This window comes from Chenopodium quinoa, unplaced genomic scaffold, assembly GCF_001683475.1.
Source record: "Chenopodium quinoa cultivar QQ74 unplaced genomic scaffold, ASM168347v1, whole genome shotgun sequence".
In the NCBI taxonomy this organism is placed as follows: Eukaryota; Viridiplantae; Streptophyta; class Magnoliopsida; order Caryophyllales; family Amaranthaceae; genus Chenopodium; species Chenopodium quinoa.
This window is the reverse complement of record NW_018742879.1, coordinates 3,040,257-3,066,964: the sequence shown is the minus strand read 5'-3', so window position 1 is coordinate 3,066,964 and position 26,708 is coordinate 3,040,257. Positions and strand designations below refer to the sequence as shown.

Below are 26,708 nucleotides of genomic sequence, written 5' to 3'. Positions count from 1 at the left end.
AATCTTGAATCATTGACCATAATGCACTTAGGTTGCACACAAAACAACTGGAGTATATACTGATTTTGACAGATAGAAAAGAGCGGTAAAAGCCCTTAGAAAGTAATAATAAGCTAAGTAAAAATAAATATGCAGTATACCGATATATTCGCAAAAAAAATGAATGATATTTCAATGTTTTTATTAGATGGAGCGGATTATCCTTACACGTTTGTAATGAAGTCCAAAAAAAAAGAAAATCACATGCATGCTCGAAAAATCCATTTTCATATTGAATATGGCGTTATAAAAAACATATGAAAGAGTGATTAATTCAACGAACAAGATTGAGAACTGTAGGGAATATTTCAAACATCAATTTTGAGTCCCACTGTGATCAAGCATTTAAGCATGGTGGCGTCCAAAGGGAAAGAAGCTGGAGATAAAAGAGTCGCCAACAAGTTTTAGGAACTTGTAAAACGTTCACGTGTGTGAATGTTACACCTCATTCACGATCACGGAGATCGCTAACTCCATAGTGGTCCGAAACCATGACTGGATATTCGGGGATGATGGTACGAATCCAACCTAAAAGAGATTGAACCCGCCTAAATCGGCCTCTACTTAATTCTTATGATATTCATGTGCGCTTTCCGATCAACATACATCCAACAAGTTAATCCTAAACATGTTTAATCTACGTTGGTTGATTATTAATGCACAATCAAATCTATTATTGGCGATCACTTGATTAAAATCATATTAAGCCTAAAATCAAATTATTAATTATCTTATTAGGCGTGATTTCAAGTACAAATTCCTTTTAAACCTGCAAGAAAGGACGTGATCAAGCAATAACAATAAATATTAAATAATCAAGCAATGCATTGTTAATTGACACAACAATCATCATCATAATTAAAACATCATCAAAACATTATAATCAATATAATCATAATCTCATCAAAACATGATTAATAGCAAGATTCTAGGCATGATACTAAACGAATTAATAACAAACCCTAGCATGTCACTAAATAAAAATCATAGCTTTAGCCTAAACATGGTACTAGAAATATGATATTAGAAATATTAATTAAGCGTCCTAACATGATACTAGCAATCAAAATAAACATCCTAACATGATACTAGGAATCACAGAAGCATCCTAGCATGATACTAGGAAAACAAAATAATATTCTAAGCATGATTTCTATATCAAAAGCAAGGAATAAAGATCAGGAGATCAAATTACTCACTTTGATGCTTCGTACCTCTTTCTATCAAAACAATACACACGTTAGTAACTTCAAGAAAGATTAAATCAAACAAATAAATCAACTAATAAGAATAATTGAAATATAGATTTGAGACCAAACCCTCAGAATATTCAACCTTTCACGTCGAGGTCGAAGGCAACGTCGAGTATGGCTTGGAGTATATGAATCTCGCGAAGGAAGTATGGTGTATGATCTCATAAAAAGTGTTGGGATGTGTTTAGGCTAGGCTAAGAAAGTGAGAGAGAAAATAAGCTTATAGCTTAGAGAGAGGGATTAGATGATGATTGTTGGTGATTCAAAATGGGGTGAAACGACCTTTATATATAGGGAAAAAAAGCGTCAAAGGGTCAGAAAAGAGCCAGAATTTGATTCGGAGTAAAACGGATCCCATCGCGACGCGATAGGAATATCGCTGCGCAATATCCTTATTGCGATGCGATATGACTATCGCTGCGTGATGTTTCTATCGCTCAGCGATACTTTTTGGAAGATAAGATCCGTACGGAATCCGACTCCCAATCGACTTGGGTTAGTCGAATATCCGTACGTATCCTAAGTTTATCAGAATTAAAATCATTGAAAAACAAGTGTTTTATCCGAAATAAAATTCTTAAACCTTTATCATTTCAAAAACAGGATAAATAAGAACTTTATAGAGGATTCTAGAAGCTAATAATAAATCTTAAGGGATTTAGGAATAATGTTTAAGGTTAATGGACCCTCCACGTGGTCATTGGGTCGTAGGTAAGGCTCGATTTAGGCTGGGTTTAGTATTTTGGCCATAACTCCTTCGTTATGACTCGGATTTGGGCTTATAATATATCGTTGGAAAGCTCATTTCAAGCCCCATCCAATTACACAATAATTGGACCAGGATTATGGACCAAAATAATCAGGTTTGGACGTTTTTATAAAGTGGACACGAAATGAATGATTTTAAGGACACGAAATGGATGATTTTGGATTTAAGGACATGAAATAAATGATTTTGGCTTAAAATATTTAAGGAAAGGTTAGAAATGGTCAAGGCTAAAGGAAACTTCACGATACTCTTCAACTTTTCACCTAACTCGATAATCAAAGACATGAAAGATATTCATCATTAGATTTGGTTTTTGAGGAGACACAATCAGGTGTCTACAAGAACTCTCTAAGTAATTACATTCGATATCAAGCTTGTTAATTGAATAAATCTTTATCCTGAAAACTCATACTTCAAAGATCTTCTGGTAGATAATAAGTTTTTTAAAAAATACTCGTAATAGAGTAGGGAAATAAAAAATAAAAAAATTTACGAGTAATGTACAATATGTACTTATTTGTATAGTATAAAGTGGCAGAAAAGACCAATATCTTCGGATCAAACCACGTTTGGGAGGCAATTATTAGGCGTCAACGGCTTAGATCCCAATGCTTACTTTGGCTCTCATTAAAGTTGCTGCTACCACTTCTCACGCTCGCTATTTATTTAATTCTTAGCTTCACATTATTATTAATCAACAAAAATCTTACAAATCTGTAATCACTGATGAAGAAGATTTCCAAAGTATATTTTAAAGGAAATGGTAAATGCAATTATGATGTAGAAAAATCAAACATGCAATTAACACTAGAATATAAGAACACTTGATTTATCATATGAATTCTCAACTTATATATCATAGTATTGAACACATAAAATATGTTATACATATACGGAATATGTATGATGAGTGCATCACATATAGTTTATTTTCATTAGTATAGTAAAACTTATTTTGTCTTAACTTATCTGAAATAAGACAATATATAATTTAAGATAAATTGATGAGCAAATATACACAAAATTATAGTATTAAAATTACATACAACGTTTGACTGCTTTGTAATTTTGATAGCTCTTTAAACAAGATTTACGAAAAGTTAACCACACATGCATATTATTAAATTACAGATCGATCGAGTGATGTATAAAACACATTATTATGTCTGGTATAACTTGATAAGTTAGTTGAAATTATCAACTTATTTATAATATAACTATTGAGGAGACATGGTAATTGGCTGCTAACTTCTTCATGGAAAAAATGATTTATAATACTCCAAGTACGATCACTTAGGGTGCAATTAATTGCCCTAGATAAAGGGTTTGACCCTTTTTCTTTCAACTCAATGGACAACACAACATTAAATTTCATTATGGCATCATGCTATGTATAGTATATATATATATGAAAGGAAGGTTCAATGTCATGCGATGAGGAACAATTTGTAGATCAGATACCAATTATATTTAGTTATTTACTTAACATAGTATCATAATTATTAAGTTAATACAAGTAGAAAGTATATTCTTGTGTGAACAACTTATTATTCTCTCAAAGAGCAAATTGCGCCACCAATACCAAATTGGCTAGAAATAAGAGGAGTTTGCACGAATTAATTAAATTGTTTACTCGTGCGGAATTGTACTACTAGAAGTAATGTCATACAATTTGACATTCATTAACGTAAGTTTTATCATAAAATTAGCTAATTAATGATGGCTAAAATAAAGGGTTCAGCACATTATCCTATAGCTAGCCAGTTAGGAGTTAGCATCCCTATCAATCTATCATGTTAAGCTAATTAATTAAGTAGTCAACGAACTAACTGAGTATGTTAATGACTCAATTGTAAGTTGTTTGGTTTGGGTTGTACAAGAAATAGAAGGCAATTTTCTTACTTAGCTCATTTCCCTTGATCAGTGCGTGTTTGAAAAACCTTTCATTTTTTTGTAATTCTCACTTTGTGAATGTGATTATCTCTTTTTGCGTTAATCTTGATTCTCTCAGCCGGGTTACCCCAAGTCCCACGCACTTGTCCAAAAAAAATAATTACACCAAGTCTAATTTTGCCTCCTTAAACCTACCACCACCAAACCACAATCACCTACCAGCTCAATCTACAACCACCAACCCAAGTTTGCAATCAAATTCACCAAATTACTACTATATGTTACCAACAAATGAACTGAACCACCTTTAATGTACCAGCCAATGGCTCCCCCTTTCGTTCCATTGCACCCACCAGCCAGTCACTCAGGCAGTCACTGGCTAGCTAGAGCCTGACCGCCTCCATCAATCTAAGATTCACCGTACCAACGCCGAGAACCATAGACTGAGAACTCAAGAATTGTCGACAGCCATTGCAAAAATTACATACTATAGTCATCACACAATAGGTTACTTTACAATTATCTCATGTATAAGATCTTTTCTTTAAAATTAGCAATGGAGCTTAATAATTATAATATCATTCACCGTGGATGATGCACTTAAAATATATAATAATGGTCCAAATTAATCAAATTTCTTTTGTTAATACTTTATTTAATTTATTAAATTGAAAAGGCTTTTTTTTCTTCTTATATACTTCGTATAATTTATTTAAATTCTATTAAAATATAGAAGTTTAAATTCTTATTTTTTATAATTACTCTTTCTTGTCAAAAAAAAAAAAAAGTTATGCACATACTTAAAGCAATTGATAAATGTTAAGGAGTAATAAAAAGGAGTATAAATAATACAATTACAAAGACTTTATAGATCTTGAAACCTCATCCCTTTTCCAATGTGGAAGAGCCGCCATAAAAAACAAATAAGTAATTAAAAATAAAAGCAATAAAATCTATATTATTCCTACATAAAATTATACAGTGCTATACTTAAACAAATGTAACATACGATAGACACAGAGAGTTTTTCAAGGACATAAACCTTAGCTTATTATATTAATATTATAGTCGATAATGTTGAATACTCGTATAAAATAGACTAATAATAACTCATATAGTTGCAACTTATTTTAATATTGTAATCAGAAATATAAAATAGCTGAAGTCAAACAGTTAAGGCTCCCTTGCAATGTTTGCCTCTATAATTTAAAGAGGCAGATAACAAACACACACAATTTACAGTTTGAACACGACAAACAATTAACAAAAACAAAGAGAGCTAGAGAAAGAGTAAGGCATGACGACGACAAGTATGGAGCAACAACAACATGGAGGAGCCAACTCTTCTCAAGATGAAGGGAAAATCAAGGAAGAGAATGATTCTAACAATAATCGTCGTAAAAGGGTTGAATCATCATCGTCTCCTTCGACTAGCTTCAACGATGAAACTCATAAGGTATACATACATATAAACCGATTCATCTATTATTTGATCTATTACTCGTAATTCTTTATCACCTAAAACGATAAATTAGGTCGTAATATAATTTGTTAATTGAATCTTTAAACCTCTAAGCTTACAATTGTTGTTCATATTTGATTGCAGAATGATGAAAGTTTGACACAATCCACTGATGAACGTAATATAAAGAAAGATTCCGACGTTGATAAACAGGTAATTAATTGATTATCGTTTGTGTATTACGTACTCCTATGCTAAATCTACCATGATGGTCCCATTTTTTTTTTTTAATTTGGAAACTATCAAATCTAGATAGATAGCAAAAAAAAATAAAAAAAAATAAAAAAATCCTGTAGTATATTGATATTGATATTGATATCTATATTTAGATTCATTTCCCCCAGTTTCTAATTTTCTAGTACTAATCGATACCCATGTCTTCCAAGTAAACTAAAGTTTAATTTATTTACTCATTCATTATTTTGGATGAGGTTAAGATATGGGATATTCATCAATAACCTAAACAAAAGGTTTATTAGTACAAAATCAAGATAAAAGTAATTAAAAACTTTGTGTGCGTACACTCGGTTTACATTAATTATTACACTGTAAATTTATTTATTTATTTATTATTTTTTTTTTTATTGTACATCGGCCAATTATAGGTTAACTTGTAACTTGATTTAGCTAAGGTAACTATAATAAATTTGCTATAATTTTTTTTTTTTAATTGGAAGGTATTTTTTAGGAATATATTTTATAATTGGTAATATATGGTTACATAATTTTATTCCTTTTGAGTGAATGACTGAATGAGTGATTTAGATGTTGTAATTCTTATAAAAGAGTAAATTTCATGCATATGTTAATAGAAACAACAACTTTTTCTGTGTACCTGGCCATCACCGTGTGGTAGGGGTTATTTGTAGGGGTTATTTATTCAGGGATTACTTGTAAGAGTTACTTACTTAGGGGTTACTTACTCAGTCGGTTAGCGCGTTTTCTATGTGAGAGTAACCCTTGACCGACCGAGTAACCCCTGAATAAGTAACCCCTATAATTTACCCCTAACCAAATGAATAACCCCTGAATAAGTAACTCCTGACCAAATGAGTAACCCCTGAATAAGTAACCCCAGACCAAACGAGTTACCCCCTACAAGTAACCCCTGACCAAACGAGTAACCCCCTACAAGTAATCCCTGCCAAACGGTGTGATTAGTCACATATAAAAAATTATGCAATAGAAAAGGGTTAACATTTTCATATATATGAAATACAAAATTTCTTTTTTCTGAAGTTTTAAGTGAAATATATAGAGGGGTTTGTTTTTTTTCTAAAGTTTGTGGATGGAATCGTAGTCTAAAATTTTGACTTGAAAAGATGAATAGATTACAAATATAATTAAAATATTATTGGGATTAATTTTTTTTTCTACGGAGTACATGCTAAATTGCAAGATATTTTTATAAAAATCAAACATACAATATTGTCTCTTCAACATTTTAATTTCTTACATATAACCTGTTTGTTTTCCTCTTTAACCGTCTTTGACTTCCATTACTATAGCACTCCGTAATTGTTACCAATGCAATGTAAAAATAAATAAATAAACAAATCGAAAGAGTATATATGATTATTTTTTGCAAATTAAATAAGATTTACCATTCGTTTATAAATATTCTCCCATCTTATTAGCATACTACTATATATAATATATAATATAGAGATATGACTCTAAGTTTATTTCTAACTACACGATTTTATTTCTTAAACAAAAATAAGACTATCCTTATATTTTTCAAGTTTCATATTATAGGATTTACTATCATTCTTTCATTTGGTTTCTTTCTTCACAATAGCTAATGCAATACAAAAACATGATAGTTGACCATTTTATAAGAAATGAAGAAATTTAGATTAATTAGGAATAATTATGTTGTGTCAAAAATTAGGAATAATAATTATAATAATTGAATATTTTTATTTTAAAGACTTTATGATTACTGATTATTGTAGGAGTATCTTACTAGAAATATTCATTATAGTTATATTTCTAATAAATTATACATATTCACACAATATATTGTTTACTTTTAATATAGGGCAAAGAACTTGAGTCAACAAAAGCTGAAATAGGTGAAGTAATGGAAGAAAACCAAAGGCTTAAGCAATACCTAAATAAGATGATGACTGATTATCAAATGTTACAAAGCAAATTCCATGAAATCTCTCAACAAGACTCAAAACAACTCAAGATTATGGCCGCAACTCCTCCTCCTCCTTCTCGAGCTTCATGTGATGAAGATGAAGAAGAAGCAGATAAAGAACTTGTATCCCTTAGTCTAGGGAGATCTCCAAGTCTCGACTCTAAGAAGGGATATACTAATAAGTTAAGTTCACCATCCAAATTAGCAACGAATCATAGCAAATATGTTGACATGGAAGCTAATGAGAGAAGCTTGGATCTCGGATTAGAGTGCAAGTTTAAAGCTTCAAGTACGACAGATCATCCTCAAAACCTCAATGAGACGAAATATAGCGAAGCTCTTAAGAGTAATAATGTTACAACTGGTGGTAATAGTAATGGAGACGACGAATTAGTACACCAACCCCCTATGAAGAAAGCTAGAGTTTCAGTTCGAGTTAGATGTGACACCCCAACTGTAAGTACAAATGAAGTATTATACTAAATGTACGCTTTTATTTATAAATTATCTTATGTATATCATCTTAATGCGGTTAATAATTATTTCTATATTGATCAATTTATTTGTTAAATTTGGCAGATGAATGATGGATGTCAATGGAGAAAGTACGGGCAAAAGATTGCTAAAGGAAACCCATGTCCTCGAGCTTATTATCGTTGCACGGTTGCTCCATCATGTCCAGTAAGAAAACAGGTACAATTTGTAATACTCCATATATAGTGCCATTTTTTTTAGTCTAGTTTACTTTTTGATATGCTTTATATATAAAGTCTTTTTTCTAGCTAGATTTTAATAAATTGCATGAAAAATATAAGTGCAAAGATGTGCTGAAGACATGTCCATCTTGATCACCACATATGAAGGGGCACATAATCATCCACTCCCAGTCTCAGCAACAGCAATGGCTTCCACCACTTCAGCAGCAGCCTACATGCTAATGTCTAAATCGTCGACATCTTCAAATCTCGGATCACTCCCTTCTACAACGACACCTATTGGAGAACAACTTCATGGAGGCCTTAAGTTCAACATCCTCAATAATTCTGAACAAAATTCATTTTTTTCTCCAAATTCCTCTACATTTTCTCCTGCTCCTATACACCCTACAGTAACCCTAGACCTTACTTCAACCCCTTTATCATCCACAAATAACCAATTCAATAAGGTTGCTTCAAATTTAGGTTCAAGGTATTCTTCATCAAATCTCACCTTCAATTTTTCGGAAAATTCAAACAATCCCCTTTACTCTTGGTCTAATGGATTACCTAGCTATGGAACTCAATCCTACATAAAAAAACCCTAAATAGCCCACTAAATATTGGATCATCAAACAATACATACAATTTTCAAAGTAATCTCTTGCAAAAGAGTAACATCTCTCATATAAATCCTCCTAATCATGATTCTTTGCCCGACACATTTGCTCAAGCAGCCAAGGTTCTTACTTCAGATCCAAGCTTCCAATCAATTCTAACCGCCACCTTGTCATCCTTCATCAATGGAAATAATGGCAATGCTAATAGCAAAATAGTTGGAAATTACGCTAGCAATCACCACGAAAAAGGCGGTTGTCATACTTCTTCTACAAATAGCTCATTATTTCAATCCACAAGCAATAAGGACACTAATGGATATGTTTCAAGCTTGTCTAACAAGGTTCCTATAGCACCAAATTCAGAATTAGCTCAAAGTAGCCATATGTTTCTTACTTCTTCATTGCCTTTCTCTTCTACTAAAAGCACATCATCCTCCCCTGATAATATAAATCAAACAAATTGAACATTATTTGAAAAGCTTATTGTAAATTGTAGATTTTTAAAAAGCAAACATTATTGATTTGTAGTTTATTATTATTAGCTAGTGAGATAATTTAAAATTCAAGTCTTATAGGAGTTTTGAACTAGAGTTTTTTTTAAATCAATGATACATTCCTTAACTTCTCCTATTATATACTGTGTGATTCTATTTTGATACTTTATTTAGTTTGACTGTGGATGGGAATTTGTAAAATTGACTATGTATTAATGTAATGCTAATATAATTGTATTTTTGTATAGCTATATTACTTACATTTCTTTTTGAAACCATATTACTAGGCCTCGTTTGGATGCATATGAGAATTAAATGTCTATAGAAAGTTACAATACATGGGAAATTTTATTGCCAAGGAAATACTAAAAGTGTGTTTAGTTGACATATAGGAAATCGTATTTCCCGTGAATTAACTTTATATGTTTTGTTTGGTTAACTTTATGTAATACCCGTATATTATTATAACTTAAACTACTTTCTTAAAATTTTAAGGACAATAGTGTAATTTCATCCAAAATACATGTGGGAAGTTTGAGTGACCAAGATAGGGTGTGGGAAATTAATTCCCATGTTTTGTAGAATTCTAAATTCCTTAGGAATTTCCACTTCCCACATTTTTACTTTTAGGGCATGCTTGGATTGAGTGAAATGTAATACCAGGGTAATAAAAGTCAAACTAAGCAAAATGAAAGTAAATAGGAAAGGAGGAGATAGTGATGGTGTGCTTGTAAGAAAAATTATGTAGTGATGGTGAGGTATGAGATGACGAATGAGGCTCATTTTGGGGGTAATAGTTACACTAGGGGGAGGGTGTGTAACTATTACTCTCATTATGAGGGTAATAATTCCTTCATCTCTCTTTTTCCTCGTAAAACAACTACCTTATTTCATTTGTAAACACCATACCTCCTACAACACCACCTCTAATTACTTATCTTCATCATTGAATCACCACTGTTCATCATCATCGAAAATCGACATCATTAAATCACCACCGTTTGATCTTAATTAATCAAATCCCTCTTTTTTTTGCCTAATGTTGGGCGACACTGGTGGTTTTGTGATGAGGGTAAGGGAGTAATTCGTGTTGTTGATTGGTGTGGCTGGTGGCTGCGAAGCTGTTGTTGTAGCGGGCTGGTTAAGTGGTTGCCGTGGGTTGTGGTTTGTGTTGTGGTGGCGAGTGGTGGCGATGTGGTGGTCGCTGAAGATTCCGGGCTGCGGTATTAGGTGATTGTAGGGATGCGGCTGTGCGTGAGCTGATCGATGTTGTTGTGGCTGTTGAAGCGAATTGGTGGCTGGTGGAGCAGGGGCTGTGTGTTTGGTGGTCCGGCAAGGGAAGGGATCCGGGAGGTGGGAAAAGGTTTTTAATTTTTTTCAATTAAAAAAAAATTATCAAAAAAATGAAAACCAATAAGAAGGTGACACGTGTAAAGTCACTTTTTAAACAGGTTACTAATTTGACAAACCGGTAACAGACTTGTTTTGAGCAGATGAGGGTCAAAGGTATTGTTTCCAGATTACGAAAAGGTAGGATTGTTTTGAGCAGAAAAGCCAAAGGTGGGATTATTAGTTTCCATTTTTTCTTTTTTAATTTATTTTACAAAAGCTAATGGAATTATCTTGCAAAATTGCACGCACTGATAAATTTTAATTAGGGATGGGGTCGACCAAGTTTGGGTTGGGCTTTAAAACCATTGTCATTCTTATGTTATACTTGATATCTTTTTAAATTTTAGGAAAAATTTGTCAGAAATAATCTTTTATGTTGGTCATTTTGTGAGAAAAATGACATTATGCATGGGACTTTAAATTGTTTTTTGTTGTTGTTGTTGACTAGAACCTTTGCCCGAATTTTGATCATTGATTTCGATTTTCTGGCCGTGGATCTTTGACTTTGATTTTTACCATATTTCTTCCCTAATCACCTAGTCCACCTCTCCTGCCATGTCTTACCACCATCAACACACTATTCCACCACCAACCATTGCATATCCCGTTTCACCATTGGACCACCACCTCCAACCATTGCACACAACCACAACCACATCGCCACCCACACAAATCCCCTTAATCTACGTTCACTTGCTCCCTTCTCGGCCTCTGATCCTATCTAAACTCACCGTGTTGCCACAACTCGAAACAAAACACCATCCCTCACAAATCATAAGTGTGGAACGAATAAAAGGTACAAATATATATAACAATTTAAAAAATGTCAAATACGAAGTATATTATTAAGATTGCTTTACTTAGGAGTTGGAAATGGGCAGGAAAATATTGAATGATAAAGTGACAAGTGTCATTTTAGCACCTAGGTGCTACTGTTTTATTATAATTATAGATAGATAGATTGAAGATTCGGTATTAACTGATTTTATATATTGCAATTCAAATAAAGTTTTTCTATGGAGTGATAATCCATGAATAATGATAATCAAAGCTTCATAATTCGTGTTATCGAGATTTGATACTTATGCTTTTACTATTATGTCAATACAGACATTGTGCGATCACTCATTTAAAGCACATAATCTCACTAAAGTTACGCAACTTGATTTCCTTATCAATGGGTAAACTGTTCAGCGAAGTCATGCCACTCATGTCCACACATGAGCACCTCAATCAATTTTCATCTTTGCTCTTGTCGTAAATAGGCAAAAGTATCCATTCTTAAATTGAACTTTTACTAGTGTTGCTATGTGCGCGCAAGCCCCCTAATCCACAAGCATTGCACCCTTGCCAAAATGCCATACATGATACAAGCTAACTTCCTCCAACCTTCAAAGTTCAAAACATCATCATCATCATTCATCAACCTTTTTTTAGTCGCTCTTCTAAAAATCCAGCCAAACAGGCCCTACTCTAATTAGCATTTTAATTATTATTAGCATTATAATTAATTAATTATTACAATAATCAAAATATTCAGCTAAAATATCAAGGAATCTATGATATCATACCATTATCATTGTCTTCCTTCTCCCCTAAAAAAACCCTATTTATTTTCTCTCTCCTCCTTTTCTTCTTCACCAGCAGTCACCAATTTGCAGCAAAATTCTCATCGAATCTTCTAATCAGGGGTAAATTCTCTCTTTTTCTCTTCTCTTTGTCTTGAATTTGTCAATTTTCTTTTGATCAATTGATTTTTCAGCTTCAGATGAAGATAATTATGGACTCTAATTTCATATTAAAACGCAGAAATTTGTTGATTTTGTGTTGTTTTTATGCTGTGTAATGATACTGATGCTCTTTTGTACCTTTGAAACAAGTAATTTGATCGAAGTGGAAAATTTAGGTGTTATGGTTAGAATTTGATTATATTGATGCTTTGATTTCTGTTATCGCTGAATATTAACGCTATTTGAGCTTCTGGAGCTCTTGAAATCTGTTTTTGGAGGTTGTTTGCATGAGTGTTTGCTTGGGAATTGTGGGGTTGTTTTTTGATTGTGGGAAATGTAGGCTGACTATTATAGGTGGGAGAACACTGGCAAGCTGACTTTTCGTTCATTTTTAACCGCGTTGCGTCTCTTTTATCAGGAAGATTTTGCAATTTAGATTGGTTGTTGTGTTGGTGATGATTGTGTTTGTGGGAGTTTGTTATTGTGTTAATATATGGATACCTTAATGAGATGAATGAAATTAACCGAGTTTTTTGAATTGTTCTTAGAATCTTAGTTATTATCAAAGAGTGTCTTAGCAGCTGTACTATTAGGATTTAAATCTGCTAAATGATGTTGGTACTTACAGGTAGTTACGATGTCTACTCCCTCAAGAAAGCGGCTCATGAGGGATTTTAAGAGGTTGCAACAGGATCCTCCTGCAGGCATTAGTGGAGCACCTCACGATAACAACATTATGCTTTGGAATGCTGTCATATTTGGGTAACTATCCTCCATTTTTTTTCTCTAATTAATATGCTACTTATCGCTTATTATAGGTGAAGAATAAGCTGACTTTTCTTGGTTTGTGTTTTATTTTTGCAGTCCAGATGACACTCCGTGGGATGGAGGTGAGCAAGTTAAAGTAAAAAAATTAAATGTCAAGCCTCTCCCCACCCCCCAAAAAAATGAGATAGTTTGTGTTATTTTTTCTCTAAAGTTATTGCTGTGTATGTTGAAGTGTTTGTCTTGGCATTATACTAATGCAGATGGTTCTTTTGTGTATGTAGTTATTGTTGACCATCATTTAAGTCTCTTGTCATTTTCCGTCTCAGTTCTTCATTATGGCCATGTGTATAGGAGGTACTTAGAAGTTGGTACATTGAACAACATTGTCACGACAATTTGAATAAGCCTGTTATTGTAGACAATTTTTTTTTTTTCTAACATGCCAAATTTATGAATGAGTGAATGATAGTTTTTTTTTTTTCATTTGCTTGCATGTGTGGAATTTTCTTATAGGCATAATTTTTTTGGTTATTAGACACGTCTAGATGATAACCAAAGAAATATACCCTAACAATCAAGTACTCTCTCTATCTTTGTTTTGTCGTACTCCACTTTTAAAATTGCATATCATTAATATTTTAATAAGTGATAAATGGGATGGATATCGTCATGATCTTCATCCTTCTTTGATCCTATTAAAGCACTTTCTAACTAATACTTCCTTTGTTCTCTTTTTATTGTAACGTGGAGGGGATGGATGGTATTTTAGGAGAGGAGAGAGAGATAGGGAGAGATTAAAAAGAATGACCCATGTGATGTGGGGAGATATATAAGGTATCATTGTCCAAATAAAGTTATATTGCAATTAATTTGCAATTTTTCCATAAAGGAATGCTTTGTGATTAAAAGAGAACGGAGGAAGTAATTTTGTTTCTTGTCAATAAGAACAAAATCTATATTATTATTGACTTTCTTTTCTTGATACTATTTTCGACCTCCAAGTAGGATAAGGCTCATTATGATACTTGATATGTCTTGAAGCTTTTTTGGATTATTTATAGGAAAGAGGGTGTAGCCAAGCCATGTGAAAGTCGAGGTTCACTTTTTGCCAGTCAAGGGCGGAAAGAAATGGATTATCAAGTTTTATGCCTATTGGGATAATTGCATTAACACCAGCTTTATGTATTCTTGGTCATATTCTTGTTTAGTATACTGAGTTATGTCACATGTGTGGCCAAGAGTGATGATAATGGACAGTTTAGACCCCACATGAGGCATTTGGGTCTCGAATGTAAGACTTTCTGTATTAACAAATTGCAGAGTAAGTTGGAACTTAGAATGTGTTGTGGTCGTAGCTATACCTTTTAAGCCATCAAAAGAATTGCAGTTTGTAGATCAAAAGATGTCTCATATCCTTGAGTGGGTTATAACTATATGTACTGGTTGATTTAGCTCCTGTATGGCTGGGCTGAATCGAGATTTGTGGCTAGTCGGAGCTAAATGGAATAATTGGAGTGCGCATCTAATACAAAGGAGGATATCAATCAAGAATTTAAGATATAGTAAAACTTGATTTGGTTTGGAGTGGGGTGGATTTTAAGGGTTAGTGATTTGAATTCTTGGGGTCTGTCATCCATAACAACAATTATTTGACCAAGATTATTGCCTTTGTGTAGGAACAAGTTTTGCTGGTTCAAATGGAAATATTCTAGAATACTATGTGATCACTTTTTGTCTTTAGGTTTCAGAATAATTTCCCAGGATAGTATTTGACCATCTTTATTAGTGTAGAGCTCAGGAACAGTCATGTTCATAGGACAATTGTGGCAGATATGTATGTATTGGTTTAATGTGTGGTAATATAAGAAAGTTAGAATCCGTTACAGAGATTTACAGTGGAAATAGAGGGGCATCTATCGAAATTTGAGGGTAAAATCAAGAATCGACTGATAATTGAGATGTATTCATTGCCATGATCAAGAGGCACTGGTTTAAATAATGGAGAGTTAAAATAATGCAGATTTAAAATCAGATCACGGTAGATCTGATTAGTGTTCCTTGGAGAATTAAGTATTGAAGGCAAATTCTTTTACCTGTAACCCAAATAAGTTCTTATTGTCCTTGGATTTTGTCCTTTACGAGAGGATATCTGGGGGTTAAGGAATGAGCTGAGTATGGAAGTACTCCAGTGAGAGGAGGTGTTCCTAAATATCTTAGGGAGATTGGTGTCCTGGGCATGCAGGGCACGCAAGTCTAATCCAGCTTAGGCAGCATCTGGTGTTGATGTGTTGTGGACTGTGTAGCTGCAGCAAGAAATTATGTAGCGTGGCAGCTGTCTCATATTATTTAAAGTCGGAATAAAAAAACGAATTTTTTGGCTGTAGACCCTAGTTCTTACTAATCCACCAGAAGATTGTGATAAATGTAAATGCAATTGATTTTGATATACTATTGGTGTAAAATAATCTGAATAATTTGAAAGATATATTAATCAAAATTTGCATTTATAAGTCCATAAAAGGTCTACTGGGAGTCTCCATAACAGTACGCCCAAAAAAAATTCTTAATCCCGATTACTTAGAATGAAATAATAATTATGTGTGATCATGTGCAATACATGTATGCACGAATGATATATTGATATGATTATTTTATTATGTGTGTGTCGCGTGTGCTCATGCGTGTTGCACGTACGTGTGTGTGTGTGTGTGAATAATTAAGTTTGACTTAGCTTGAAATACAATTCTTGAGAGTGATTTGATCAAGTCAAGGCACTTATGGATTACGAATTTATGACCATTTAGATTATAATTGTCATTTATTTGGGAGAAAAAAAAAAAGATCTCAAGGCAAAAATAAAATCAAGGGCTTGGAATGTGATTTTGGATTAAATCCAAAGTAATGAGAAAATCATGAAAAACGGATTACTAAGATGGAGCATGGAGCTCGTGCTATTGAGATGTTGGATTGAGATATTGTTTCTTGGCAAAATTAATATCAAGGGCTTGAAATGTGATTTTTGGATTAAATCCGGAGTAATGAGAAAATCATGAAAAACAGATTATATAGATGGAGCACATGCTATAGAGATGATTTATAAATCCATTTGGGTTAGTAAGTGTTGTTCGATAACTTATGTATTATAGCCATGATAAGCACGACATGAGTATGAAATTAGAAAAAATAGAAAACGAGCTTATTTTTTTGACCCAAGCTTTGTGGAGACCTTATTTTTCGACCAAGGATGTGTAAGAGGATTTCATATGGGAAAGGTAAAAAAGTTGTATGGATTATGATAGAATTATGTGATATTTGATTTTGGGACGCTATTTTAGGAATACAGGCAAATCATTTAGGGACGGAGGCTATATAATTATTGGATAGAATTTGTTGTTTTCATTTTTCAAATGCATGGATCCCATCCCAATGGCTTTATCGAGAAGCGGCTCAAAGACTGAACTCAAAGGTGTTTGAACATGAAAGCACTTTAAAAGTTTAGAGTTGAAATTTTGTAGTGGGCTGTGGGTTCTGGTGCTAAATTTTTTGCACTAAAGTGGATAAAGAATTTCTTTTTTTTTAAGGTCAGTGTGAGCTATTGTTTCTAATAAGGGAACCTTGCAGTTTTGGGGTTTTCGAAAGCAATTATGGGGTTTGGCTGTGAGTTGAATGATTACTTAAATAGTCCTGCATTTAAAGTTTCCTTATACGGAGTAGTAGGGTTAGATGTGGGGATTTATATAATATTTCTTCTGCTTCTTAAAGGAGTTAGTGAGGATGTTGAAAGTAATATGGAAGTATTAGGGCCTAGGAGCATGATAATTGCTTTGACGGTCGTCCAGTAGTGACAGGTTACAGGAGTCCATTATTAAAATGCTGTTGCTTCTAAGGTTTTACATGTAAAGACTTATTACCTGTTTCCCTTATGTTACTTCTCTCATCTGAGAATGGTCTTGTTTCGTTATGCTGGATGGTAGTTCTTTTCATGGGGGAAAATGGCTTGTTTGGTTTGTGAAAAAGATACTGTCTGAAGAGCTTAGTAGGACTGCTTTAAAATCTGGTCTAAAAGCGGTTATAATCGTGAAGAGGAGGATGAGAACTTATCAAGCTATAGTCAAGGTCACTTCCAATTGTATGTGCTTTAGATAGTCATATGTCAGGAAAGAACGTAAAATTTGGTTGGTAGGCTGTAATAGTTCATTGCAGTCCTTCCTATATTAAATGCCCACTTTCTATGGGGTATCCTAAAAATAATACGTAGTACATTTCTTTTTTTTTTCTCAATACTACCTCTTCCCCCCCCCCCCCCCTCTCTCTCTCTCTCTCTCTCTCTCTCTCTCTCTCTCTCTCATACACACACACACCCACTTATGAGCATATTATTCTACTATGTGCCAACCCCAGGTGTGAACTTAATTATGAGATGGGGATTTTTTAGTTCCAATTATTGTGAGTTTACTCTCTATAGGCTCAGGAGCTGTCAGCATACTGTAAATAATTAAATATCAGTGCTGGAGTACTGGGATTAGGAAGGGTTCATTTTGAACATTTGAAGAGCAAATTCATAGTCTCTTTTCCATTTGTGTGGTGCAATTTGCATTTTGAAAGAGCATATACTCCATTTGCAAAAAAAACTGGTAGTTAAATCATGGATCCTCGTGATAAAATTGTGAAAAATTGGTTTATGTAATGTCAGCGCTTTACCTTTCTGTTATGTAGTGAAGTTCTCCAACTAAAAGTTTGTGATTTCAGGCACGTTTAAGTTGACACTTCAGTTTACAGAGGATTACCCAAATAAGCCCCCAATGTTCGTTTTATTTCTCGAATGTTCCATCCTAATAGTAAGTGATCCATTTTTCTTGTTCATATTTTAACTTTCAAGTAGGTGTTGTTTCTCGCTTAGTAATAACTTCATGTTCCTGTAATGTGTCCAGTTTATGCTGATGGAAGTATCTGTTTGGACATCCTACAAAACCAGTGGAGTCCAATCTATGATGTTGCAGCTATTCTTACATCCATACAGGTTAGTTGTTGAGTTTGTAAAAATGCTTCTTGCATCCGTACAGGTTAGTCGTTGAGTTAGTCGCCCGGGTGCACAGTGCTCATGGTGTACCTGGTCAAAATAACCACATGCTCTTTGGCTTACCCCCAAATTCTAGGGTGTTGGTTTTATAGATCATTACATTTCCGTGGTTGTGTGCATCGATGCCTTCTCTTAAAAATTTGACACTCTACCATGTTACTGCAGTCCCTGCTTTGTGATCCAAACCCCAACTCTCCTGCAAATTCAGAGGCTGCTAGACTGTTTAGTGAGAACAAGCGAGAGTACAACCGAAGAGTCCGGGAGATTGTGGAGCAGAGCTGGACAGCAGATTAACATCATCCTATGGTGCAAAGAGCAGCATTGGAATGCTTTGAGGCATGTTGCCATGCCTCTCTCTAATATGTATACATTTTAGTACCATGTTCATTATTTAAATTCATACATTGTCATTCTGCGGATGTCTGCTTTGATATATGTAGAATTGTAGATGAATGATCAAAGTGCAGCCCCTTGTTTGTAAGTTAATGGCGTTGAACAATGTCAATCTCCAGCCTTTTGTAGATTGTTTCAGGGTGCTAATTTGAATACAAGAATCTTTGTGAAGGAAAAGAACGTGGACAAATCTGGCCAGTATAGGTGTAGCGTGTAGGCCACCGGATGCCATATTCCCGGTAGTAACCACCCTATAGAGCTTTTTTGTTAGAGCCCAGAGGAGCTGCTCCCTGCTGGTTGATTCCTTTTCCGTAAATCCTTGTTTAACGTATGAGCTCAAATTTCAAACCTAAATACCTAATAGTAATATCATATAAGAGCTCCATTTTTAATAGGCCGCATTTGACTAGTACGTAATTAAACATGCATTATTATATTGAGACGTCAAAATACAATAAGATTATTTGTAAAGAAGGTTCATTATTATGGGGAAACAAATTATCTATAACAAAAGAATTCAAACACTACACACATACAAGTGCTTAGATTCTTGTTGGCAGGAAGAGCCATCAAAACAATCAAAGTTCAAGCTCGCCTAAGAACTCTGACAGTCCCTCTATGAACTCTGTAAACCATCCACTACTCTCCTCGTCTTCAACCTCCTCATCCTCCTCTTCCTCCTCCTCCTCCTCTTCAACCTCTTCCTCCTCACCTTCCTGCCCCACCATCCCATTCTTGTTTCGCCCTTTTCGCATAAGTTTATGCGTTTTTCTTGCCATCAACAAGCCGGTAGCTATAGCTGCATACTGTTTTTTCTTATCTTGATCACCAGCACTTGCGTCCGAATTCCCATCTCCAACTTGATTTTCCTTATCATCCTTCTTTTGCATGAACTCCTTAGCCTTTCGCAAGTATGCTTTGTAACTGCTTCCACCATCATCGTCACCAGCACCCTTAATGGGAGGCGCAACTGAGGGTTCCGATGCTGCTGAGGATTCGGAACCTTGACGTCTGTGAAGGTACTTCTCAGCTTTCTTTAAGATCTTTCCATATCTTTCCCTGTGGCTTCCTTCCATTGAGAGAAAGACTAGTTACGATATGTTGTAGAATTTTTAATGTGAGAGATTTTTTTTTGAGAACAAGTCAGGGATTATATTAAATAAGATCAAGATCTGCTAAAGTCAATAGGCTTTGCGGAAACGGACCAAGACAAACATATTCATGGTGAGAGATTTTAATTTGAAGTATCTCATTTACAATGTATTTATATGTCAAATATTTGATATTCATGGTGAGATAAAGATTTGGAATCCTACATAAATCAATGTATGAGAGAAGTTGGCGGATATGAGTTTATTAACAGAAAACTCTACAAAACTTTCTATTTTCTCAAGCTTTTCAGTTTTTACTATTATTATTAATGAATTATGATCAAATGGTTTTGTTTTCACGATGTATCATACATTAAGAACCACTCACAAAATTTATTATTTTTAGTTCATACAAAAAAAAAATTATTTTTAGTTATGAAAATATTGCAATGCAAATAGCCAAGTAGCCAAATTCGATAAACTATTTTTTTAAAGTGAAATAAACTAACATATATGAATCAACATTTAAAGTTATAATAAACTTTAAGAATTGCATCAGGTAGTTTTTTTACGATATTTTGAATGTAAATTATTGCATACAACCCGTGAACATTGAGAATACACCTATTGCAATAACACGTACTAGCCTGCTCCTATGCATTTATGGAGCAACCACAATGTAACCTTATGTAGCTAATGCTATCATAAGCATTGAGATTTTGAGAATGTTGATGAACTTAAAATTAACTAGAAGCTCCTTAATTATGATCCCAAAGGGTCATCAACTTATCATGCATAGGTGTTAATTCTCTCGAGTGCACCTTATATGTGTTGTATATTGCGTACTCGTATATAATACGGAGTATTAGACCTCTAATTTTCCATTCTATATATCAATTAGAAGCACATCTTTGATTAACTAACTAGTTTGAATAGCACCAACATCGACTATACAAGTATGCATACTGCACAGCTAGTTAAAATGCAATAAATTTACCAATCAAAAATTTAATACAAATATCATTTACGTATGTACTTAAACCAAAAATTATTACAAATTAAAAAAAAAAAAAAAAAAAAAAAAAAAAAAAAAAAAAAAAAGCGAGTATTTTAAATTGAAATCATAACAATACAATTCAAAGTTGTAACATAATGTTAGACTACAACAGAAATTAATAAAATTATGAATAAGTCATCATGCATATCATCTTCATTCTTCATTTAATCCTTCAACAAATTCTTGAACCCCCTCCATTAATTCTGTAAACCAGCCACCCTCTTCCTCCGCCTCTTCTTCTTCTTCCTCGATTTCGCCTTCCTCTTCAACTTGCTCTTCCTCATTTTGTCTTCCATGTTTTCCTTTATGTTTTTTAATTTTCTTCAACATGGCATGAGCCAACTTTAGATGCTCTTTATGATCATGTTGACCTTCATTTTCGCTACTCGAATTCTCATGAAGATCACCACCATCTTTTTTATCTTTCTTATCCTTCTTATCCTCCTTGTCTTGTTTCTTTAAATAACCCTGAGCCTTTTTGAAAAACTCTAAATGACGGGTTCCATTACCATTATCACCATTTATGACAACTGGCGGCGTTCCTGAGGCCGGGGATGAGTGAGAGGCTTGATACTTATGTAGATAGCCCTCCGCCTTGGCAAGGAACCTCTCATATTTTCGATCGGAGCGGGTGGTGGAGGTTGACTTTGCATTTGCATTATTCAAGTCCATTATAAATACTAATATAGAACTGTAATCGTGGTTGTGGTTGTGGTCGTGGTCGTGGACGTTGGTTGTGATTGTAGTTGTTGAAAGGAAAATAAATACAAGCAATAAACAAGATTTATAGATTTAAATGAGAAAGTTGAGTGAGGGGATAATTGAGAGTTGAGATTATATAGTGTTAAGTTGGCTGCTAGAGTAGGGCATTTTCGGCTACTTGTGGAATAATTAATTATTTACGCGGCATTGAATGTTGAATTGTTAACGTAGATCGACAACCATAACTTACTTTCAATGAAGCGTTGACTATACCAACTTCCGACACACTTGAGACCGTCGGCGAACGGGTTTAATTCTCTTAACTTCATATCTTGTTCTCTCAACTTCCAGCACACCCGTTCCCCTGTTTCAGTGCACCATTTCCACTGTTTCAGACTTTCAGCCCGATTTTTCCTAACTTCAGGTATGTTTAATTTTTTTAAATTACTTTAATTTTCTTTAGTTTGATAATCATTGAGTTCACATTTGATTATACTGAAGAATTGATGATATGAGCATGAAGTCACATACACTTGAGTAGTTGAGTATAGTTGCTGGACTTGTTTGATTTGAGCATGAAGAACTGAAAATGTACTTAGGGTTTAATTAAAATTTAATGTATAGTTGCTGAAAATGTATGAAGAACTGAAAATGTACTGACGATTTTATTTGATACTTTAATGTATAGTTGCTGGACTTGTTTAATTAAACTTTAATGCATTTGATATGAGCATGAAGAACTGAAAATGTACATTGTACAATGTATAATGTATTGTTGTCTTGCTGAAATTGTCAGGAATGTCATCTAGTGCCTCTACTTCATGCAATGTCAGTGGTAGTAATTCTTCTGAGCTTATGAATGAACCATACCCTTTGTGAAAGTTTGTTGTTAAAGGTGATACACTACTAGAAAACAGGCAAATTCCGACGGACTTGTTCCGACAAACACGAAATTCCGTCGGAAAAAGCATAATTTCCGACGGATTTATGTTTAGTCGGATATATCCGACGAATTCAAAAAATCCGTCGGAAATTTCCGAAGGAAATAAATTCCGTCAGAATATAAATCCGTCGGAAATTTCCGACGGAATTTTCCGTCGGAATATAATTAAAAAAAAAATTAAAACCTTTTTACCAAACCCTACCCAATAAAACCCGGTTCCCTTTCTTCTCCTACCCAAGGCGCCCCTCTTTCTTCTCCTTCTCTTTCTCTCTCCTCTTCTCTTGTTTCTCCTTCGTTCCTTCACTCCTTCAGTCCTCATTTCTCTCTCTTCTCCTCTTCTCTCTCTCCGCCTCTCTTCTCTTTCTCTTTCCTCTCCTCTTCCTCTCTGAACTCCTCTTCTTTTTCCTTCTCTCTCCTCTTTCTTTCTCTCTCCTCCCTCCTTCTCTCTCCTCCCTCTTTCTCTCTCTTCTTCTTCTCCTTCTCGAGTTTTCATATCTTTTCATTCCTCGCAACACTTCATGCATGAAACATCAAAGAACAAAATAAGGTTTTTCATTTCAAATTCGACCATGAAAACCCTAGATCTAGAGTTCTCATGGTCAAATTTGACCTTTAAAACCCAAAATTCAAGCCAATTTCGGGGTTTTGATGGAATTCAAGGTAAGTTCTCTTTTCTCTTTCTCTTATTTTGTTTCGGGTTTTGCTTGAAACATCAAAGAACAAGCCCTTATTTCTGGGTTTTGATTTGAAATTGTGGGTGTTGATTTGGAATTTTCGGTTTTTGTACGGTGAGATTTGGAACAAGTTCGGTTTTTGTATGGTGTTGATCTAGAGTTTGTTTTTGTTGATTTCGTTATTTTTTGTTTAATTTTATAGATTGATTTGTTGTTTTTGCTTGGTTTTTTTGTGGGTTTTTTATGTGATTTTTGTGGGGGGTTTTTTTTTTCGAATTACTTCGTTTTTTTTTGTTTTTTTTTGTGGCTTTTTACGGTTGGAGGTGATGGGTGTTTCACGGTGGTAGGTGGTTTACGGGGTGGAAGTGGGTGGTTTATGGTGGAGGTGGGTGACTGGGCGACAGGGGGTGGGTTAGTATGGTGGTAGGGGGGTATGGGTGGGTAGGGGGGCAGGGGATGGGTACCGTGGGTTGGTGGTGTAGGCTGGTGGGGCTGGTGGTGGTGGGGGCGGTGGTGGGTACTGTTTTTTTTTTTTGTTTTTTTAAAGCATTTTTCGACGAAAATTCCGTCGAAATTTTCCGACAGATTTATATTCCTTCGGAATTTTCTGACGGACTTTTCCGGTGCCGGAATTCCTCTTCCGACGAAACAATTTCGACGGAAATTCCGTCGAAAAAGGTCCGTTTTCCTACAAAAGGTTTTCCGACAACCGGTTCCGACGGAATTCAGGGTGATTCTGACGGAATTTTTCTGTCGGAAATGGCCTGTTTTCTAGTAGTGATAAAATATCGGGTGGTGGAGGAAATTATAATTGGAAATGTAACTTTTGCGGCGAAATTAAAAATGGTTCATACACTAGAGTGGAAAGCTCATTTACTATGTGAACAAGGGAAAGGGATTCAAACTTGTACTAAAGTGAAAATTGATGACCTTGCTATACTAAAAAAGCTTCATCGTGAATTCGAGGCTTATAAAAAATCTTTGTTACCAAAAGTTCCACCTTTTCCAAATGAATCCATATCTTCTCACACATCAACTGAAGCTACATCAATGAGATTAGCTATTTCATCTGATAATGTAAAGAAGAGGAAATCAAACAATACAATTGCCGACACTTTTAATATGAAATCTCGTGACCACTTGGATTCTGAAATTGCTAGGATGTTTTACAAGGGGGGGTTGCCTTTTAATCTTGCTAGAAACCCTTACTATGTTAGTTCATATACATATGCTGTCAAATCTAATCTCTCTAGTTATAAGCCTCCTAGATACACCAAACTTAGAACAACTTTGCTTAACAAAGAGACAGAAAACGTGGATAGGTTATTACAACCTGTTAAAGCCACATGGAAAACAAATGGTGTTACCATTGTTAGTGATGGGTGGAGTGATCCACGAAGAAGGCCTTTGATTAACCTTATGATTGCTTCTGAAACGGGTCCTATGTTTATGAAAGCTATTGATTGCTCAGGTGAGATTAAGGACAAAGATTTCATTGCTACCTTATTAAGTGAGGTGATTGATGAAATTGGAGATCAAAATGTTGTTCAAATAATCACAGATAATGCAAGTAATTGTAAGGCTGCAGGGGAATTGGTTGAGGGTAGGTATCATCATATATATTGGACACCATGTGTTGTTCATACATTTAATCTTGCAATGAAAAGCATTTGTGCAGCTAAGAATGTGTTGAATAATGTTGAAGTATATGATGAATGTCATTGGATAACGGAAGTTCATGTAGATGCTTTGTTCATTAAGAATTGCATAATGAATCATTCGATGAGGCTTTCAATGTTCAATAAGTTATCTCCATTAAAACTACTTTGCATTGTCGATACTTTTTTTGCTTCAATTGTGTGCATGCTTAAAAGGTTGAAACTCCTTAAAACATCACTTCAATCAATGGTTATTAGTGAGAATTGGTCCTTATATAAGGATGATCGACGCGAGCAAGCCTCACTTGTAAGGGAAAAGATTTTGGATGAAGCATGGTGGGAAAAAGTTGATTACATTCTTGATTTCACACACCCAATTAATCTATGATATGATTAGGGTTTGTGACACCGACAAATCTTCATTGCATTTGGTTTATGAAAGATGGGACATTATGGTTCAAGAGGTGAAAGATGTCATCTACAAAAAAGAGGGTAAACTAGATCATGAAGAATCTACCTTCTTTAATGTAGTTAAAGGGATTCTTAGTAGTCGTTGGAGTAAGGGTAGTACTCCACTCCATTCATTAGCACATTCTTTGAATTTAAGGTAAGTTTTACTTATTTAATTCCTCTTTATTTATCTTTCCTTGTTTTTTATTTAATTTCTTATGGCTAATCTTATTTTCTTGTTAAAGAATTTACACGGAAGAATGGCTTAATGAGGTCCCGGGACGAGTAGCTCCAAATGCCGACAATGAAATTTCCACACAAAGATTACAATGCTTTCGTAGGCTTTTTCAAAGTCCCGATGAAAGATTCAAGATCAACACGGAATTTGCAATATTTTCACAAAAATCAGAGGGGATCTTTCTCAACATTGATTGCATGCATGATATGGCTTTAATGGATGCTAAAAATTGGTGGGCAACTCATGGTTCCCAAGTGCCTATGCTTCAAAGTTTGGATTATAAGCTATTAGGTCAACCTTCTTCCACTACTTGTAGTGAAAGGAATTGGAGCACCTATAAGTTTATTCATTCTTGCACTAGAAATAAGCTTACTCCTAAACGTGCTCAAGACTTGGTATTCATTCATAACAACCTTCGATTACTTTCTAGGAGAAGTGAAGAATACACTAAGGGAAGATCTAAGTTGTGGGATGTGGGAGGAGATGAGCATGACAACCTAGGAGATGTTGGTATTCTTGAGATGGCCGAGCTCTCACTTGATGAACCCGAGATGGAAAATATGGTTTTTGATGATGTAATTGATGATGGTGTAGAATGAAAACTATTAGTACTTGTGTTTTTTTTATTTATGGTTTATAAAACTATTACTAAGACATTTATTTGGTTTCTTGATATGTATGCGACTATGCTTGTAACACTTTGTTTATTTACTTGTTTTAAACAAAATTGCTTAACTAATACTCCGTTTCCATGCATCCTAGGGTACAACACTATAAGAGTGGGATGGAAGATTCAACATACTTAATGACTTGTCTTGTGAGAAATCTTAGCGTTAAGATGTTTTATTGCCCCATCTCAACAAGACATCAAAGTTGATAGTAACTTTATGCATTGAATATTTGTGTTCACCTAATTTTTATTTATCTGATTTAGCTTAACTTATTTAAATTTATTAAATTTTATTTTAATTGTAAATTGAACTTAAACTCTTATTAAAGCTTAATTTTTTTAAATTTGTGTTATATGAAATTATTAATTTTTATTTGAACTTATCAAGAGGATATAAGATGAACATAACATGACCTTAATCGAGTAAA

The 26,708-nt window shown here is 34.3% G+C and overlaps 4 protein-coding genes and 1 pseudogene across 4 annotated transcripts; 4 read left to right on the top strand and 1 right to left on the bottom strand.

Annotated features, from left to right (window-relative positions):
• Positions 1–5,132: 5,132 nt before the first annotated feature.
• LOC110726496 (probable WRKY transcription factor 61) lies at positions 5,133–9,673 on the top strand. The gene is given in 6 exon segments (XM_021905973.1): positions 5,133–5,410; positions 5,561–5,629; positions 7,521–8,081; positions 8,205–8,316; positions 8,438–8,914; positions 8,917–9,673. Coding segments are annotated over 6 exon segments (1,866 nt in total). The 5' UTR covers positions 5,133–5,251; the 3' UTR covers positions 9,405–9,673.
• Positions 9,674–12,358: 2,685 nt separating this feature from the next.
• LOC110726495 lies at positions 12,359–18,968 on the top strand (annotated as a pseudogene).
• A 407-nt stretch (positions 18,969–19,375) lies between these two features.
• LOC110726576 (sodium/potassium/calcium exchanger 1-like) lies at positions 19,376–19,873 on the bottom strand. Its single transcript, XM_021906058.1, has one exon. The coding sequence runs from the start codon at positions 19,871–19,873 to the stop codon at positions 19,376–19,378; it is 498 nt and encodes a 165-aa protein (XP_021761750.1).
• A 4,234-nt stretch (positions 19,874–24,107) lies between these two features.
• Positions 24,108–25,310, top strand: LOC110726575. Its single transcript, XM_021906057.1, has one exon. The coding sequence runs from the start codon at positions 24,108–24,110 to the stop codon at positions 25,308–25,310; it is 1,203 nt and encodes a 400-aa protein (XP_021761749.1).
• Position 25,311: 1 nt separating this feature from the next.
• Positions 25,312–26,209, top strand: LOC110726574. The gene is made up of 2 exons (XM_021906055.1): positions 25,312–25,529; positions 25,618–26,209. Exons 1-2 carry the CDS (start codon positions 25,312–25,314, stop codon positions 26,207–26,209), a joined length of 810 nt encoding a protein of 269 aa, XP_021761747.1.
• Positions 26,210–26,708: the final 499 nt, after the last annotated feature.